The sequence below is a fragment of the Sphaeramia orbicularis genome, chromosome 16 (assembly GCF_902148855.1).
Source record: "Sphaeramia orbicularis chromosome 16, fSphaOr1.1, whole genome shotgun sequence".
Lineage (NCBI taxonomy): Eukaryota > Metazoa > Chordata > Actinopteri > Kurtiformes > Apogonidae > Sphaeramia > Sphaeramia orbicularis.
In genome coordinates this window covers 28,136,379-28,152,843 of record NC_043972.1, presented here as the reverse complement: position 1 = coordinate 28,152,843, position 16,465 = coordinate 28,136,379, and the positions used below count along the sequence as shown (strand labels likewise).

The 16,465-nt window shown below is 38.5% G+C and overlaps 1 protein-coding gene across 1 annotated transcript in view; it reads left to right on the top strand.

Annotated features, from left to right (window-relative positions):
• The window catches only part of cdkal1 (CDK5 regulatory subunit associated protein 1-like 1), a 282,213-nt gene that overhangs the window by 35,969 nt on the left and 229,779 nt on the right, over positions 1–16,465 (top strand). Inside the window, exon 4 of the mRNA XM_030158613.1 lies at positions 8,409–8,493. Coding sequence (XP_030014473.1) covers positions 8,409–8,493 — 85 coding nt within the window. The remainder of the gene's footprint in view (positions 1–8,408; positions 8,494–16,465) is intronic.

Sequence of the window (16,465 nt, the reverse complement as noted above, 5' to 3'; positions counted from 1 at the left end):
GGGTAAAATATGACGTCACCGCATGCGCGCGCAGCCAAGAACCGCCAGTTAACCCACTCCAGGCCAGTTGGTGGTGGTAATGCACCTCCAAGCTGGTTTGCCAGCCTCTATGACACAATAAAGCTGCAGAAAAAGAAAGAACAACCACAACAACAATGGCCGGTTTCAGAACAACATACGTGCTGCTAACTGTGCTCAGCTCGTCTGTCCAGACAAAGAAGTCCTGCGTCTTTGTACGACCACTCGCCATTGTTGTTTGTAAATAGTGTTGTCTGCCTCTTCTTCTTCTTCTTCTTCTCCTCATTTAAAGGCTGTCTAAACCTGAAATCGTTTGTGCGCAGGCGTGTGTTTTACCGCCACTGTTCTACAGCTCTACATCGCCAGCTACTGGTCTGGCATGGCCACTACAGCGTATTCAGCCGTCCTCGCGGACTCATGTTAACGCAGATCGTTATCATAGCGGCTTCGTCTTAACGCAGAATGATTTTATAACACAAAGGAGAAATCTTTGCGGAGTGTTGCCATGTAAACGTACCCTAAGAACGAGTGGGTGTTACAGGGCTGAAACAGTACGTGGCGGTGTGGAAGGAATTCTGTAGCTATCCAACAAACGTGGAAGTGACAAACCCTCACGTCATCAACTGACCGACTGTTCTGTTCATTTGTCTACAGTGGCAGCAAGACAGGCAATACTTTTCTGTTTGTAAGCCTGCTTGAGGTAAAGACAAGAAGAGCGATCTGCAATGTCCCTGATACATCACAGAGCGGTTCGGTTGATAAGACGAGCTCATGCCGCACGGATCCGAGGCTGGTATTGTGATCAGGTTACTTCTGGTCTCGGGTACAGATTGCTTTCACACTGTAACATTCCGTACTGGAATCCACGCAGTCCAGACCTTGGACTACCATCTTGGCTGGACTTGAGTACGGTACTCGTGCACGGGACGTTAGCATTCACATTGATAAAATTAAGTGGACTTTGGTGTCCAACGGACTGGGATACCCAGTCTGAAAACAGCCTTAAATTTAACTTGTAGAATCCTGTTTATATACTTAAATAGTGTAAGGAATGTGAAAATACACTCAGAAACTTACCTTTTCAAGCACAGCTTGAATGTTGTTGATGTTGTGACTATGAGTAAACTCTTACAGAGCATATTCACATACTTTCACTTTGCGTTGAAGTGCAAAGAGCAGCTGCTGTTTATCCATTTACAGTAAACAACTGATTTGAATTTACAGTTTTCATTTTAACAGGCACATCTGCATACAGTAGATACCTGGGAATTCGGGGAAATGATTATATTCCCATCCTGCCTGTTGTTGTTTGTGCGCTTCTCTGCTTTCCGACCCTGCAGCTGAGCCTCATCTCTAGTTTCTCTGTGGGGTGCTGCACACACCTGTGGGTAAATTGACAGCAGCTGTAATGTGCAAATACAGCAGAATACATAATTCCATGTTTTTTTGTTTTTTTTTTTTAAAATAAAATATTTATACACTTTCAAAGGACACAATCCAACCTGGTATGAATGCTGACATGTATGTGTTTTCAAGAATACAGAGCAGGATACTTTTGACAATCTACCATTTGTTTTGCAGCTAAGCTTTATTCTTTTATCCTTCTTTATGGTTCTCTTTGCTTTCCACTTCTTATTCCATCCCTTCCATTTATCAAAAAAGCTGTTTCTTCTCTTTTGCACTCATGTTTTTTGTTCTTTTCATATATGTTGTTGATCATCCTTCAGTCCCATTTGGATGTTTGCTATCACCTGCCTTCTCTTCACTCTCACTCTCACTTTCCTTCTCCTTTTTTCCTCTGATGACCCTCTTCCAGGACTGTCCCTCGTCCTTACCTATTCTTTTAATCTTTTTTTCCTTTTTTAACACACTCTCGAAGCCTTCTGATCCTCTCTCACTCATTCTTTCTTTCAGTGCATCTTTTCATCCATACTTATTTGGTACATGCACCTGCTCCCCTAACCCTCTTCTCTTGTCTCCATAGGGGGTACTGTGATTGAAATGTGTTATGCATGATCTTGTGTATACGTGTACACAAACACACACAAAACCCTAGGTTCTGCCTTCCCAATATTCCAGTCTCGAGGGTGAAATCCAGTGGATATAAGGAGGTCAAATGTTTTAGAGTAGTGGAATTCGCTATGTTCTATAGATGCATAGAATGTATTTGGGAGGTTAGCGGTAGAGGTCAGATGGAATGTAATTCTTACATTAAATAAAATATAAACACTTTCCATATGTGGTTTATGGAGTGACTGAAATGTTGCCTTTATCAGTCTGGTGTGGGCTCGTAAGTGAAGCATGGATTAAATCAGATGCTACAGCTAAATGTAAGAAAACATTTACTCTGAATTTCTTTCTTGTCCTTGGTTTACTTTGTAGATCAAATGTTTTCCACACAGTACTCTATATTGTGGCCTATATGGTGTCTTTGTACATTCAGCACCAAGGCAATGTTTGGTGTTCATTATCTATATTATAAAAGCCTAGTGGCCTCAGTGTGCATGTGTTTGTGTGTGTGTGTGTGTGTGTGTCCGGGGATTCACACAAAACCTGTAATGAGCTGACTGCCGCACTTTGGCAGCCTTATGTATTTTTGGTCAAGGAACAGACTAGCGAAAACAGCAAGTTGATAGGACCAACATTTTGGGAGATATTAGTAATTCTGGAATACAATAGCCTTATAATTATAGTGCTATTTTTAATTGTACAGCTGTTTTTTATGTCGTTTTAATCTTTTCTTGTATTTTAGTCTGTCATTTTACTTTTTTATTCTTCTGTACGACACTGTTTTTAATTGTACAGCTGTTTTATGTCTTTAATCTATTGTTGTATTTTATTCTTTTATTTTGGTTTTTATTTATTCCTCTGTACAGCACTTTGGTCCTCTGTGGTTATTTTTAAAGTGCTTTACAAAAGAAGTAGAGAGAGAGAGCTTAATTGTTAATCTTCCCCTGTAAGTCGCTGTGGAAAAAAGCATCTACCAAATGCATAAATGTAAATGTAATGCTATGGCCAGAATGCTTTGGCGGTGACTGCTGGACAAATGTGGTACAGGACGCACGAATACACAACAACATAAAAACTGCCACATCTAGAAGCAATGGACTCCCACGGGTCAATGTGCTAGTTACCTTGAGTGGACTGTTTATAACTCTGATAAGTTTGTTCTAGATTTAAGTCAAATATTTGTTCATTACAGTTGTTAGTTCTTTATTTTATTTGCAATTTAAAGACTGTCTACGTAGCCAAATTACATATTCATTCCACTCGCTGTGTATCCATGTAGGGATGTTGAACCACCGATTATTCGAGTCTAACGTGGGGTTAAGTTGTTGTCTCTGTCTGAACTTGAATGCACACAGAGCCGCTTCCAGGTACAAAGGGTTACTCACATACCAGAATGCTTGTGTTACCCTTTTCACCTTTTCTTCAACAGATAATAGATAAGTCAACAGTTTTTGTGCACTTTCTCTTTGTACAGTGAAACGCATAATTGCCTGATGGGCATAATATGCAAAAAATAACCAAATCATTCCCCTGCCATTGGCTTTACTCCCATAGCCATGCAAATTTTATGCAAATAAACTTTCCAAAGATTTCCCAATGCAGCAGGTGGGAATTTATGAGCATTTAAATGCTGAGTCATTGAAAATAAGCTGAGACTCATTTCCCACACTGAGGCAACTGGAAAAAAACACATGTTAAGACCATTAATATATGATGTTACGTCTTCCCTCGTCTTGCATATCTAGACCACACATCTCCGGATGCTGTAGATAGCTCTGGCACCCTCCACTAGCGTTCTGTAATAGGGGTAAAGGTTATCTAGGATGTTTGGATAGATATCAGGTGGCACTGAGTCTAGGGCACTGCAACAGTACAATTGCTAAACAGTATAGGGAAAGAAATGGTTTTGGTGGAATATATGCTTGAGAAAATACATTATTGCATGAAAAAGACTAATCCATACAAAAGAAAACTGCATAAAAAGTTGTCAAAGCTTGCCCTTTTCAGAGTGTACTTGAAGCTCAGAAGTTCTTTTAAGTAGCGATGGGGACTTTCAAAGTGATAACACACAGATAGAAGGAAGGAGAATGACAACGCTGCCACTGCACAATGGAAATATTTACCCTTATTCTGGCAGAATATATCTAGCAAGTCAGACTACATCTTTGCTAAAAGGACTGTTGGCATAATATTTTGTGTGGCTTCATGGTTTTAGTCTCAGGATCACATTTTGAGAGTTATTATTATTATTATTATTATTATTATTATTATTATTATTATTATTACTATTATTCTAACAGTAAGTTCTGGCAATGAACGATCAGTCAGTAAGTCATATGGCTTTACTTAGTTTGTGCAGTTAATGACTTGGATTGCATTTGCTGGTTAAAAATATCTACTTTGTTCTTCATTCTCAGATTGTCTGCTTGTTAGAGCCTTTCCCTCTAACACCTTTGGCATTTGTAAAAATTGCTTACGATCTTTGAAAGCTTTTGATTCCAAATGAATCCTAAAAAAAGAGTGTTATTTCTATGGAAAAAAAAAGGATTCAGTGAGGAAAATGACTACACACAGAAAGAAATATAAGAAATTGAGAAGTGTTTTTATTATGAGAGAGTTAATTTGGGTAATGGAGGGTGTTATTTGTCCTCACCGAGGCTTAGGGAAATGAATACACTATAGTAGCTTCACCCATGAAGCCAAAGCCAAATTTCTCTAGGGTGTAAGCGATACATCCACTCCATGCAATTACAGACCTTTTTTCTATAGGTAAAGAGATCATAGCTTGTGTAACAGAAATTGTGGGGAGATCATATTAAAAGATGATCTCAAGTTAAAAAAGAGTCCATGTTTTTAATAAATCCTGTTTGGATAGTGATTGACAGATCACTTTCCAAACTTGGGGCAAGCATTTTAGACGGCATTTAAAACCCACTTTGAACAGTCTGTTTGGTTTTTGCTTATGCTTTTTAATATGACAACGACAGAAACTTTCTCCCACCAAACTCTGTTGGATAAGTAGTCGTCATTACTTTCTCCAACTTAAATATATCAGGATGTAGAGCAATGAAAAAACAAACCTATACATCTGAATTGGTTTCTGGAGCAATAGGAGCTGTAAATCTAAAATGTTTGCATGTTTTTTTTGTGCACTAGTACATTTTGCTGACTTTGTGGATATAACTGTGTTTTGCAGATGTTTGTTTCTGTCTTGACTGTGTGTTAAATTGATGGAGAGCTTGTTATTGTTGGTCTAGAAAGACTCCCTGGAGGCAGAAAGGAGTCAGCAACCACACAGCTGAGACCACTCCCACTTGTCCTCTATATGTGGTTGTGTGTATGTGTGTGTCTGTTGCCTAGACAAATAAAGTAAGCATAATGGGTTTGCTCTTCCATTTCTCTCCTTGCTCTTACTTACTCACATACATGTGTGCATTTCCTACTTTTGCTTTTGTAGCTTTAGAATTACTCAGTATTTATTTGGCTTTTCTATTTATAGACCTGTCCCAGAACACGCAAAGGTACAAACTAAAATGAGTGCATGATTCATGTGTTCCCTGTTTCCTTGCGTGACATTGTTTTATTGCTTTTAGGAGAAGCATGTTGTACTTGGGTTTTTCAAGACTTCACTGGGGTTTGCTCACTGTCTACTACAATCAGCTCCCCTCAAGGTTTCATATTGAAGCTATTGTTAATGATTTCTATGCACCCACATCTTCATTATCTCCAGGAAAAAGCGGTAAAACCTGAACTTCAGACTTGGGATTAGTACATTTTGTTTATCCTTTACATCATATCTTTTGTTGGGAGTTAAACAAAAGTGGCATGTGTTTTTAGTAAAATCCTTTTGTTATGTATACTGTGATCTGGCGTGGGTATTAAGGCAACAATGTGTATGTGGAGTGTGTGTCTATATGCTTGACTGCTGCAGGGAAGTATATTCTGATTGACATATCTGGTTTGACTTGGCATGAGGAGCAAACATCTAGCTCTCCACCAGCACAATGCTATATCCTTCCAAATATGTGACTGTGGGTTCAACTCCCCTGACAGTGCCTTGCATAGCCTGCCACCATCACCTTGAGTAACAGCTGAGCTTAATATCATAGGAGCAGCGCACAGCTGTGAGTGTGTGGTGCTGACATTTAATTTTTGGTGGAAATGCTGTCAGTGAAAAATATAAGGAGCACTACTGTTATTATTATTATTTTTTAAAGGATTAGCATTCTGTTTTGTAATCTTTAAACATTACATTTTTTATTATTAAGTAAGGTTTTTTGTGTTTTTTGAACAGCACCTAAGATAAATGAATGGCAAAACTAGGCCGAGATTTCTCAGCTATTTTGGAGAGAAGACAGTAGACCTGAATATATGATATAGTGGTCTTTTCTGATGTGAGGGACATGAGGGGACATGTAGGTAAGGTTAATTTCCCTGTCGAGTCCTGTTACTGACTTACATCTGGAGTTGGTTGCTGGCCACTCCTACTACTAGAATGGGTTAAATCAAATTCCCCTACAGGGACAATAAATATAACTCAGCCTAACAGTTCATTTTAACTCAGCCAAACATAAGTATATGGAAGTTTTCATTATTGGTTTGTTGTAGCGTTAGTGATGGTTGTAAAGCATGCTCATGCTCTCTGAGTCCGTCTTGAGACCGTGTTGCATATTCTACTGTCATTCATTTAATAAAGTCATAAAAACTCAGAATGAGTTCATGGCATCTCTAACTGTCTTGTCTGCAGAAATAATCTGTCAATCAGACAAGAATTACAGCTGTCACAGATAATGAGCTCACAAAGTGTGAAAAGTACTCACTGTCAGAGGAAATGATTGTGAGAACAACTTAGTCGCAACAGTAACCCGCTGAGCTACAGCATGTCTTTTTATGCAGTGAACAGTTAAGAAACTGCGGATTGGCATTATTTCAAGACATAGTGTTTATTTAGTGTTAAGTCAACACTAGTAACTTTGCAAGTGGGTATGTTAATAGAGTTAAAGATTGACTTTCTAAACAGAAATAGTGTTAAAAGAAGGGGAAGACTTTAACAAACTTTGCATTTGTTTCTGAGTAAAGAAGAAAACACAAGAATGATACTGTAGTGCTGCAAACAGATAGTAACCCATTCATGTGCGTGGGTGATGTGCTCCTTTAGAGCTGCTCACCTGCACTGACTGAACTATACCCTGACCAAGGACAAGAACCACTCCATCCTATAATAACCTCTTATGGAGGATTCATGCTGCCACTGGACAATGACTCCAAACACGCTGCAAAGCTTTACAATTACTACTTGAAGACAAAAGGAGGCGCTGACTGTCGTGGACTCTCCACCACCATCACCTGACCTCGACCCAGTCAATATCTGTGGAAGCACTTGAAGACTGAAACTTTCTGTGATATCACGAGAAGCTCTATGGATTATCCTCTGAAATGCAGTTTTTCTCTCAAGTTGTTAAGCTAATATTATTTACTTGTAATGAGAAAAACTTTGTGGTAATTTTGAATACAGAGGAGATGAATATCTTTAGTAGTGTGAGCATGTGCATTAATAGAGGTCTATAGGACTGAGCACCAACCTTTAGCACTTTCATGGCACTGACTGAATGTTATTGAGTAATGAAAAACTCTTGAGGTTGTTAGAAACCAAATTTCAATACCAAATGAGTAAATCTCATCAGAACTAGTGTATGCACCAGTCAAATGGATTATGTTGATCTTTGATATTACGTTACTAAAAAATTTCAAGTTATTGTAAATTATTTAATTTTTTGGTGTATTTTTATTTTCGAAAACTTCTTTTGAATGTAGAAAAATCAAAATTACATCTATAAATAAACCATAATATTTGTTCTATAACATGTATTGTTTTTCTTTTTGTGTAAATGAGAAATTGGTATCAAAAAAAGTAAAATTTAGAAACTGGTACTGCAGCCAAGGCATCAGTACTGATATTTTTTAAAGTCTTTTGGGTCCTACTGTGTATATTTACACACTGATTTAACTAGAAGGCTTGCTTGCACTGGTCTGGCAAAATACTTTTTATTCCCACGTTGCATAAAAACTTGTCTTGGAGATCCAAGTGAAATGCTTTAAAAGGTAAAAAGGTGCTAATGTTTAATTTAGTCCACCAGCTTTGACTTGGAGCTTGATCTGTAGGTAAGATGTAAGTAGAAAGTGGGATCAATAAACAAAATAAACATTAAAAATGTAACTCGACCCAGAGGGAGTCATTATAAGGTTAAAATGGATAATGTGTGTATAGGACAGTGTCTTTGTAAAGTAGAATACCTGTTGGAAGTGACTGTTTCATCTTGTGTTGCATACGATACTGTATAGTGCATGTTAAATATAAATCTGTGTGTCTGTCTCTGTAGATGATCCATCTGAAGCCGACCTGTGGGTGCTCAACAGCTGTACCGTAAAAAACCCAGCAGAAGACCACTTCAGAAACTCCATCAAGTAATGAAAAACATTTAATCTTTTTTTTATTTTTATTTTTATTTTAAGTTGTCAGTGATTTAAAAGTGTGAACATTTTCGATTTAGTTTTACAAAATGTGTTTTCTGAATATTTGTGAATGTATGTGTACAACACATTTCTAGCTTGTTGTGCCATGTTAGTTTCTACCTACTTACCATTCCACTGGTCTGCACTGTTGAAACACATACACAGGGAGCAAAAGCGTGAGTATACACACGCATAAACACAGTGAAATTAAGCTAGAAACTATTTTGCATTTTGATTAATTTCCCCCCTCCATCGGGGGACACACAACCCTGGTGGGTGTACGCTTTTGTGGTAGTTAGAAAGCAAAAGAAGACTCATGACTGTGTGTGTAAAATCAGAATTTGCCAATGAAAACAGTTTTAGCTGCAGTGAAGCTGCATTCATTTGAATATAAAATTTTTGGAAACATGTTGTCGCTTGTCAGGTACAATCTACATAATCCGCTTGAGCCTGTTTCTAAGGCCGGTAGAGGAACTGCACTTTTAAGGTCCCTCTGCACTGGGTATTGTTACTCCTGTCCAATACACCTAAAATGTCCAAATTAAATGTGATTGTAAACTGATGTTGATAAATGTATTAGTGTTTTTCAGTGTTTTGAATATTTTTAGACCTTCTCCGACTAGTAGCAGTTTGATCAACCTTGAATGCTTTTGTCGAATTTGATAATCAGATCATCTCTGCAGCCCCTCGGTGAATATACTGTAGCTGGCAGTAGTTGTCTGCTTCAAGTAACAGCAAAAAGGAGAAAAAAAAAGCATTCAGTTTTATGATAGAAGCTCAAAAAGAGTATGGTGTACACTGTGGTGCCATAAAATGATTCTCTCTGCGACCTCATAGCTGCAACAGGACAATCTTCTGACAAAAATCACCAATCGTAGGGTTTTTGGTTTGTCAGCTATTTGTCATCTTTCAGACTGTCTGAGGAGTAGTAACTTATCATTAGGCAATATTACACATTCAAGGGTGAGGAATTTCAGTCAGCCAATTTCAGCGGCGCAATCTTCCCATCTTTCTTCTCCAGTCATCTCCTCATGCTGCCTCTCCTTTCACTTTCTGTCTGTCATGCCAATTTACAGACAAAGATTGTGCAATTGAAATGCGCAAAATAATAACACATTTCGACACTTTGAAAATGTCTGCCTCGTGGATGCCAGAGTTTTTCTGTGACTGGAAATCACCCATCTGTAATGCTAATGCAATTAATGCTCTATTCACTGGGAGGGACACAGGCTCACACACACACACACACACACACACACACACACACACACACACACACACATGCACAGAAGGGGAAAAAAAAACATGTTTTAATGCCTTTCATCCCTTGCTGGCTACATTAAATATGTGGGTAAGGGATCAGAAAGACCAAAAAATGCCTGCCGAAGTCACATTTTTTTCTTGTGTCTCAATGTTTTTGTTCTGCTTCTTCAAATGACCGATGGACCAAAACATAAAAAAAAGAGGGAAATAGGAACGAGATGGAGGCAGGAGCACGCGCTGTCACGCTTAGTCACACGCTGGCCGTAACGCCTGCACCTCCTGGTACCACAGACCCACACCGCACACACTCCTCAAGCACACGCACTCAGTTAAACAGGCTGGAAGAACTTAGAACGCCTTCACATTTATCCACTAATAAAATATTCCTTCGTCTGTAGGGTATCTTTCTATTTTTCAACAACTATCAGGGGATTCTTTACATAACTAAGAAGTGTTTTGTCTATTGGATATTGAGTTTATGAGTTGTAATTATGACTGGGAGCTAAAAGTATAGCAATGTATCCATGATGAACCTTTTCTCATTAGCAATAAAGCTTTAGTTAAATGTTTGAGTTTCTCCTTAACACATTAAATGGAGCAAACTGCCAAGAGTATATACCAAGAAATACAAAATATGCATAATTTTGAAGTCTGCTTTATTGTTAATTGAAGTGTACTAGGCATATTTGATTTGTTTTACATCTGTTCTGTTTCACTACAACAAATGTGTACTCAAGTGGAACAACATGCTGGTGTCAACAGGAGTTTTATTCTCAGCTGGTTGTTTATGCCTAAATGATAAAGGTTGGAGCAGTGGTTCATACAGTGGTGGAAAAAAGTTTCTGGACATTGGCATTTGTGATATATTGCATTTAGAGTCATTCTTAAGTCACTAAATTCTGCCCAGTATTCTGTTCTGCAAACCCATATGCTCTATTCTGCCCATGCTTTGTTCCATCGAGGTCAAAACTGGATGTTTCAGCAGATCCAGGACATGATATGTTGAAACAGTCAAGTATTTAATTTTGTTATTTTTGCTTGTTAGTAATAAACAAACAAACAAACAAAAATCATTTGCAGTTGTTTGTATCAGTCTAATGCAGCTGCACCTTTGAAACGCAAAAGAAGAGTTTTTCCGCAAATATTTCATATTATATTTGAACTGACTTTTTTTTCCACTACTGTATTTGTATGTACACTCACAGCCTGGACCATAAAAATACAGCCAATTTCACGACTTTGTGAAATCAGTTACAAAGCCATGAGACCAACATAACCGAGTGATTGAGATGATGGTTTGTACCACAGACTGTAGGCACCCAATCAACCATATCTCACCTTTGGGACAGTGTTCTTGGTGATTCTTCTAGGTTCTACACAGACACTTTTGGAATAGGTTTTTAGGGAACATGTGCATTCTGTGATTTTCCTGGTAGTGGCCAACACTTAGCATATCTGCATGATTACATGATCATATTGCTTGACATTGGGTACATGCAAACAGACTTCATTACCCCGCCCCCCAAAGGGGAGGCAAGGGGTATTGTTTTTGTTTTTGTTTTTTCGTTTGTTAACACTCTAGCAGCAAAACCGTTGGTTGAATTCATACCACATTTGGTTTATATATTGCCAGTGACCCAAAATAGATCTCCTTACATTTTGGGAACATTAGATCAAAGTTCAACACTTTTATGAATTTTTTAAATCTTTTTTTCCCCATTTAGTTATAATAGGCTAAATTTCAAATGTCTGTAGCAGCAAAACTATTATTTGAATTCATACCATATTGGGTTTATGGATTGTCAGTGACCCAGAATAGATGTGATTACATTTTGGGAAAAGTAGGTCAAAGTTAAAAATTTTTATGACATTTTTATATCTTTTTTTTCCCTCTCCAATTTACTTATAATGGGCAAGATTTCACATGTCTATAAAAACATCAATTTTATTTCAGTTTACTTCAAACTTGGCACATATATAGAGGCAACTGATACATCAGCACACATAGACATGATGACATCAGCTGTATCGATGCCGAAAATAAGCTACAGTATGTGCAAGGGGCGGGGTTTGTTGTGCCTGGAACCAGTTGTTTAATGTTTGTATTTAGTTGACCTGCCACTGCCTGTGAAAAGTAATGGTTGCTGGTGAATGATTTGTAGATTTTCAATTAAATTATCAATTTGTAAATTTTCAATTTAATTATCAGTCTGAACTGAAATGAATCATATTATCATTATATTTTATTTTCAGTTTTATCATCCACAGTCAGTAGTAGGTACTGGAGTGGTACCAGGTGTTATGGTTTTATGATTTTGAAATTTATTTATTTATTTTTTAATCATAAGACTACCCTGTATCTCTTAGGTGGATGGGCTAAGAGCATGGATATGTGAGGGAATTGAGGCTTTATTCTCGTGTCTTTAGTTTACTTTGCAGAATTAATTCAGGCCCTGTGTGCATATGAAAGAGAGAGAGTGTGCACATTAGAGTGTAAAACAAATTGTCCCTCATGATTGTGACATACGGGACAAAATGTGCCACCAGCGCACACGCACATACATACACAGCAGTCAGAGTCAGTGTCCTAGTAAATGAGTTGGGGGGTTTTAAATGGAAGCACAGGGGCTTTCAGTAGTCTTCTATCATGGTTTGGAGAGACACAGTGAAAAGATGGTTTATTACTTCTGGAGAACTGGGGCTTAGTTGGCATCCATGCCAAGTGTGTGGGATAAGGACTTTCGTTTGTGTGTGTGTCTGTGTGTGTATCCGTACTCGTACTTGTCTGGAGCTTGTCAGGTGGATGGATGCCCACACAGCTTGTAGGAGGTGCATGTGTCTGTGGTAGGTAATCCAAATGAGAATGTGCTAGAGGATGTACTTATGTTATAGGGTCTGTATCAGCGTTGAGAACACTCTCAAAAAAACAAAACAAAAAATGGTATGTTTGAATGTGTCTGCCATGCATATTTGTATGTCTATAACTAGGGTCACTCGCAGCACATAAAATAATCTCTTTCTAAAATAAGCTTCTTTTGAGCCCTGACCATTCCTTTTTATGCGACACCTTCATTTATTCATTTATTTAGCAGGGACAATGCAGTGAAACATAGTCGATAAAGATTATATAGCATTTTGCTAAATTACAACTCCTGTCCAAGGGTGGGTTTTCAGGACAGAAATACATTTACGGTATAAACAACAATATAAAAACTGTAGAAAACAAAATTTATCAAAGCCTTATTCCCATCCATGCAATATAGTATAAACACACTCACCCACATTCTCCAATAAATTTTAGAGATGGGCACATAGTTGTTTTGTTTCCAGCCAGTTCTTAAGCTTTGCTCAAGGACACAACAAGACAGTTTTCAAGATCATTTTGTGTTGACTGTGATTTAAGCAGCTCAAACCTCAGTATGTGTGATTGATGTTGGTAGTATTTTGCTACTGGTCTTCAACGTTTTGTAATGATTTAGATTTTTTTGAACATGTCCTGCCCCACTGTTCAGTCATCAGTAGGAGTGCTACATCAGAAGTTCACTCAGTGGTGTGAACCGCTAATATAGCAGCTTCTGAATGCTAAAAAGTCAATTAGTATGGATATTTGGGTGTGCATATGTGTGCATTTGAAATGCCCAAATCTATAACGTAATTCAATGTCAGAGACCTCTCAAATCAATGAACGCTGAAGGCATTAAAGAAACAGTTGCTCAACAGCATGTAATTAAACTGCTCTGTGTTTGTGAGTGTATTTGTGTGTGTGTGTGTGTGTGTGTGTGTGTGTGTGTGTGTATGTATGTGTGTGTTTCTGTGTGTGTGGTTACACTTCTCCACTTGGCTGTCTCTAGTAATTTGTATGATCAAGGGAATGTTTGCTTAACGAGAACACAGTTCTGCACTTCTGTTTTCAAAATACACCAATTCCCACATTATATTTACATTCATTTCAATACAGTTTTAATATTCATGAACCATCCATAAAAAAGAAAAAAAAATCATTAATGGTAATTGAAAAGGGACGCATAACACAGAATAAACCTTTGGAAGATGTCCAAAGTGTATATGCTCTGCTTATACAGTGCATTTATGACAGATATGAAGGCTTGGAGATGGATATGTATTATGGCCCCTGGCTGTAGGACGTTTGGATCAACATTGTCATGCAGGAAGTTGCAATAGAAACACAGGGCCATTGATGAAAGTGGATGTGAAGTTAACTGCCACAAAGCAAGAGTTTCTAATTACATTTAAAGAGACACCTGCCTATTGTTCGTTATGATAATATCCAAAGAGCACTTTTTTGTGGGTGACACTATTACCTGCAGAGATGCTGCTCTCTGCCAGCAATTTCACACCATCCTCTTGTTTTGCTGGGTTCTGGATGTTCGTAGACATGGACTTTTGGGCAGGTTGTTCATCCACTGTAACAGCGTCACACAAGCTGTTTTCAGACCGGCTGCCTGGTGTCGGAGCTGGTTTCTGCAGGAGTTACACTGGGAACCGAAGTGCTTGCCCGTGAACGGTCTGCGTTCATACCATTCTGCGAGCCCATGACTTGTCACTGACAGAGGGCATTGCTTCGCCACCTAAAAAAAATAAAAGGGAGATGTCATATTGCATATTGTATCCCTCAACACTTTCTGTAGATGTAGTAGGACTGATGCATGATGGGATAAGTTGTAGGAGAAAAACCACGTCTGCAAGTGAACGTATGAGCGGCAATAAAGATTGACACAGAACTCTCAAAAGATGGTTTTTGTTTAATGCAACGCAGAACATTACAACACAGTTTCTCGGCCATTTTCCACACATTTTCTTGGTTTGTTTATTTTTCTGCTTATGATCCGGGTTCACCTGGTGACGTCCACTCATGTTGTCACGGTTCGCTTAGAAAAACCAAGTTTAACTTGGTGCCTGTTGGGAGCCAAATTTTCGATTCCGAACGCTCTGATTTTCAGTGCGAACGCATCAGCCGGTTTGAGATTAGGTGCGGGAACTGGCACCGGCACGGTTCTATGTCGGCCTGAAAAGGGCAACAGAGTGTATGGGCAGGACTCATGTAGTGACTATGGTTCCCGCTGCACTATGTACTCTGGGTTTTCTACTGGTGTCATCAGTCATTTGTCATGAGGAAGATGTTTTCCACACAAAACAGGTCAGCTGAAGTCTCTGGTGTTCTTTATCCATTAAAAGCCTTGAAAGGATTGTAATAAGCTTGATCAGTATGTACATATAACCTGATCACATTTCACATAGGGTGATGAATGATCAGAGCAACAACTGAAGACAAGTTTACTTTTATATTTTGTCTATATTTTGTGTGATAAAAATGTGCCTTTAACAAACCAACAAAGTTATCCTCTTCAGTCAGTATTTATATTTTCTTAATATATCTGTTTAAAATGTCTTTAGAGGTGGAGTGTCAAGTGATTCATTATCCCACAACTTGATTTATGCTACCAGACTGGAACCATTCCTCCACCTGCTAGACTTTGTAAGAACACATAATGTCATTGTGTAGCGTTCTCTGTGAAACTTGAGAGTATTGTTCTGTGCGTTCATTCATAATATGTTTACATGTTTACAATAGGTTTTTATGTCCTATCCAGGGCATTTTGCCTCGCAGCTGAATGAACACAGTCACTTTTCTCTCTGCATCACGTACCGACCTGAACTGACCTTACCTGTTGATAAGAGACAGACAGCCTCACCAGCAGTGTAATCAATAAGCTGAAGCAGGTAGCTGGGCAGTGAGGCAAAAAATGTAGCGGTGGATGACAATTAAACAAAAAACTGCAGTGACTCACATTCTCACACCTACCTAGAAACTGTGCATAATGTTATGCACCTTTGGCACAGTGTGGATACCTTGATTAAATATTTATATCCTCCAATATGTGGCACATGTGCTTCTGTCACAGGTGAGCTGTTTTGAGTAACGTTTCTCTCTTGACGCCTGCTGCTCATCCTGGAATTCCCCTGATCTGCTCTGTCATCGCTGTAATGGTAGTTACTCTGATATCTGATACTAGTCCATTATGTTGCATGTAACACCATTCATTCATCTTTCAGCTGTGTCGAGTAATAACGGCAGGACAATTTGGAAATCCAGATGATTGCCCAACCTTATTTTCAAATTAAAATCACAGGTAGTGAATATGCATTATAGCCCATGGCTGCTTTTGTCGATTCATAAGATGTCCGCAAAGTGATTTTATGTCATTGATTTCTGACTATATATTCACCAGAGGCAAAAGGTCATGGTTGTTAAATAAAATCATTACAAGGAAAATCCAACCTGAAACCAAATTTACATGTTCTTCCACATGCCTTCATTTTTCAGTCTGTCTGTCTGAGAGCATTTAAAGCTTCTTAACAAAGAATCCAGATGAGGCCGATTTAGAACTGACTGTAAGCAGTGGTAGTTCACACAGCACATATATTCTGTTCTGTTCCATTCCATTCCGTTCTGTTCTCTGCCATTCTATTCCGTACTTGACTCCGTGGACGTCTGTGCATACTCGAGGCAAACTCAAAGCTGAGCAGACGTCCAATGGACAGGTCCGCACAAAGCAAAATTTTTATGACTCCACGTACTCTGTGTCACACAATGTAGACTGATGTAAATGTAGGAAATTGTCACGAGAAATGTCGGAAA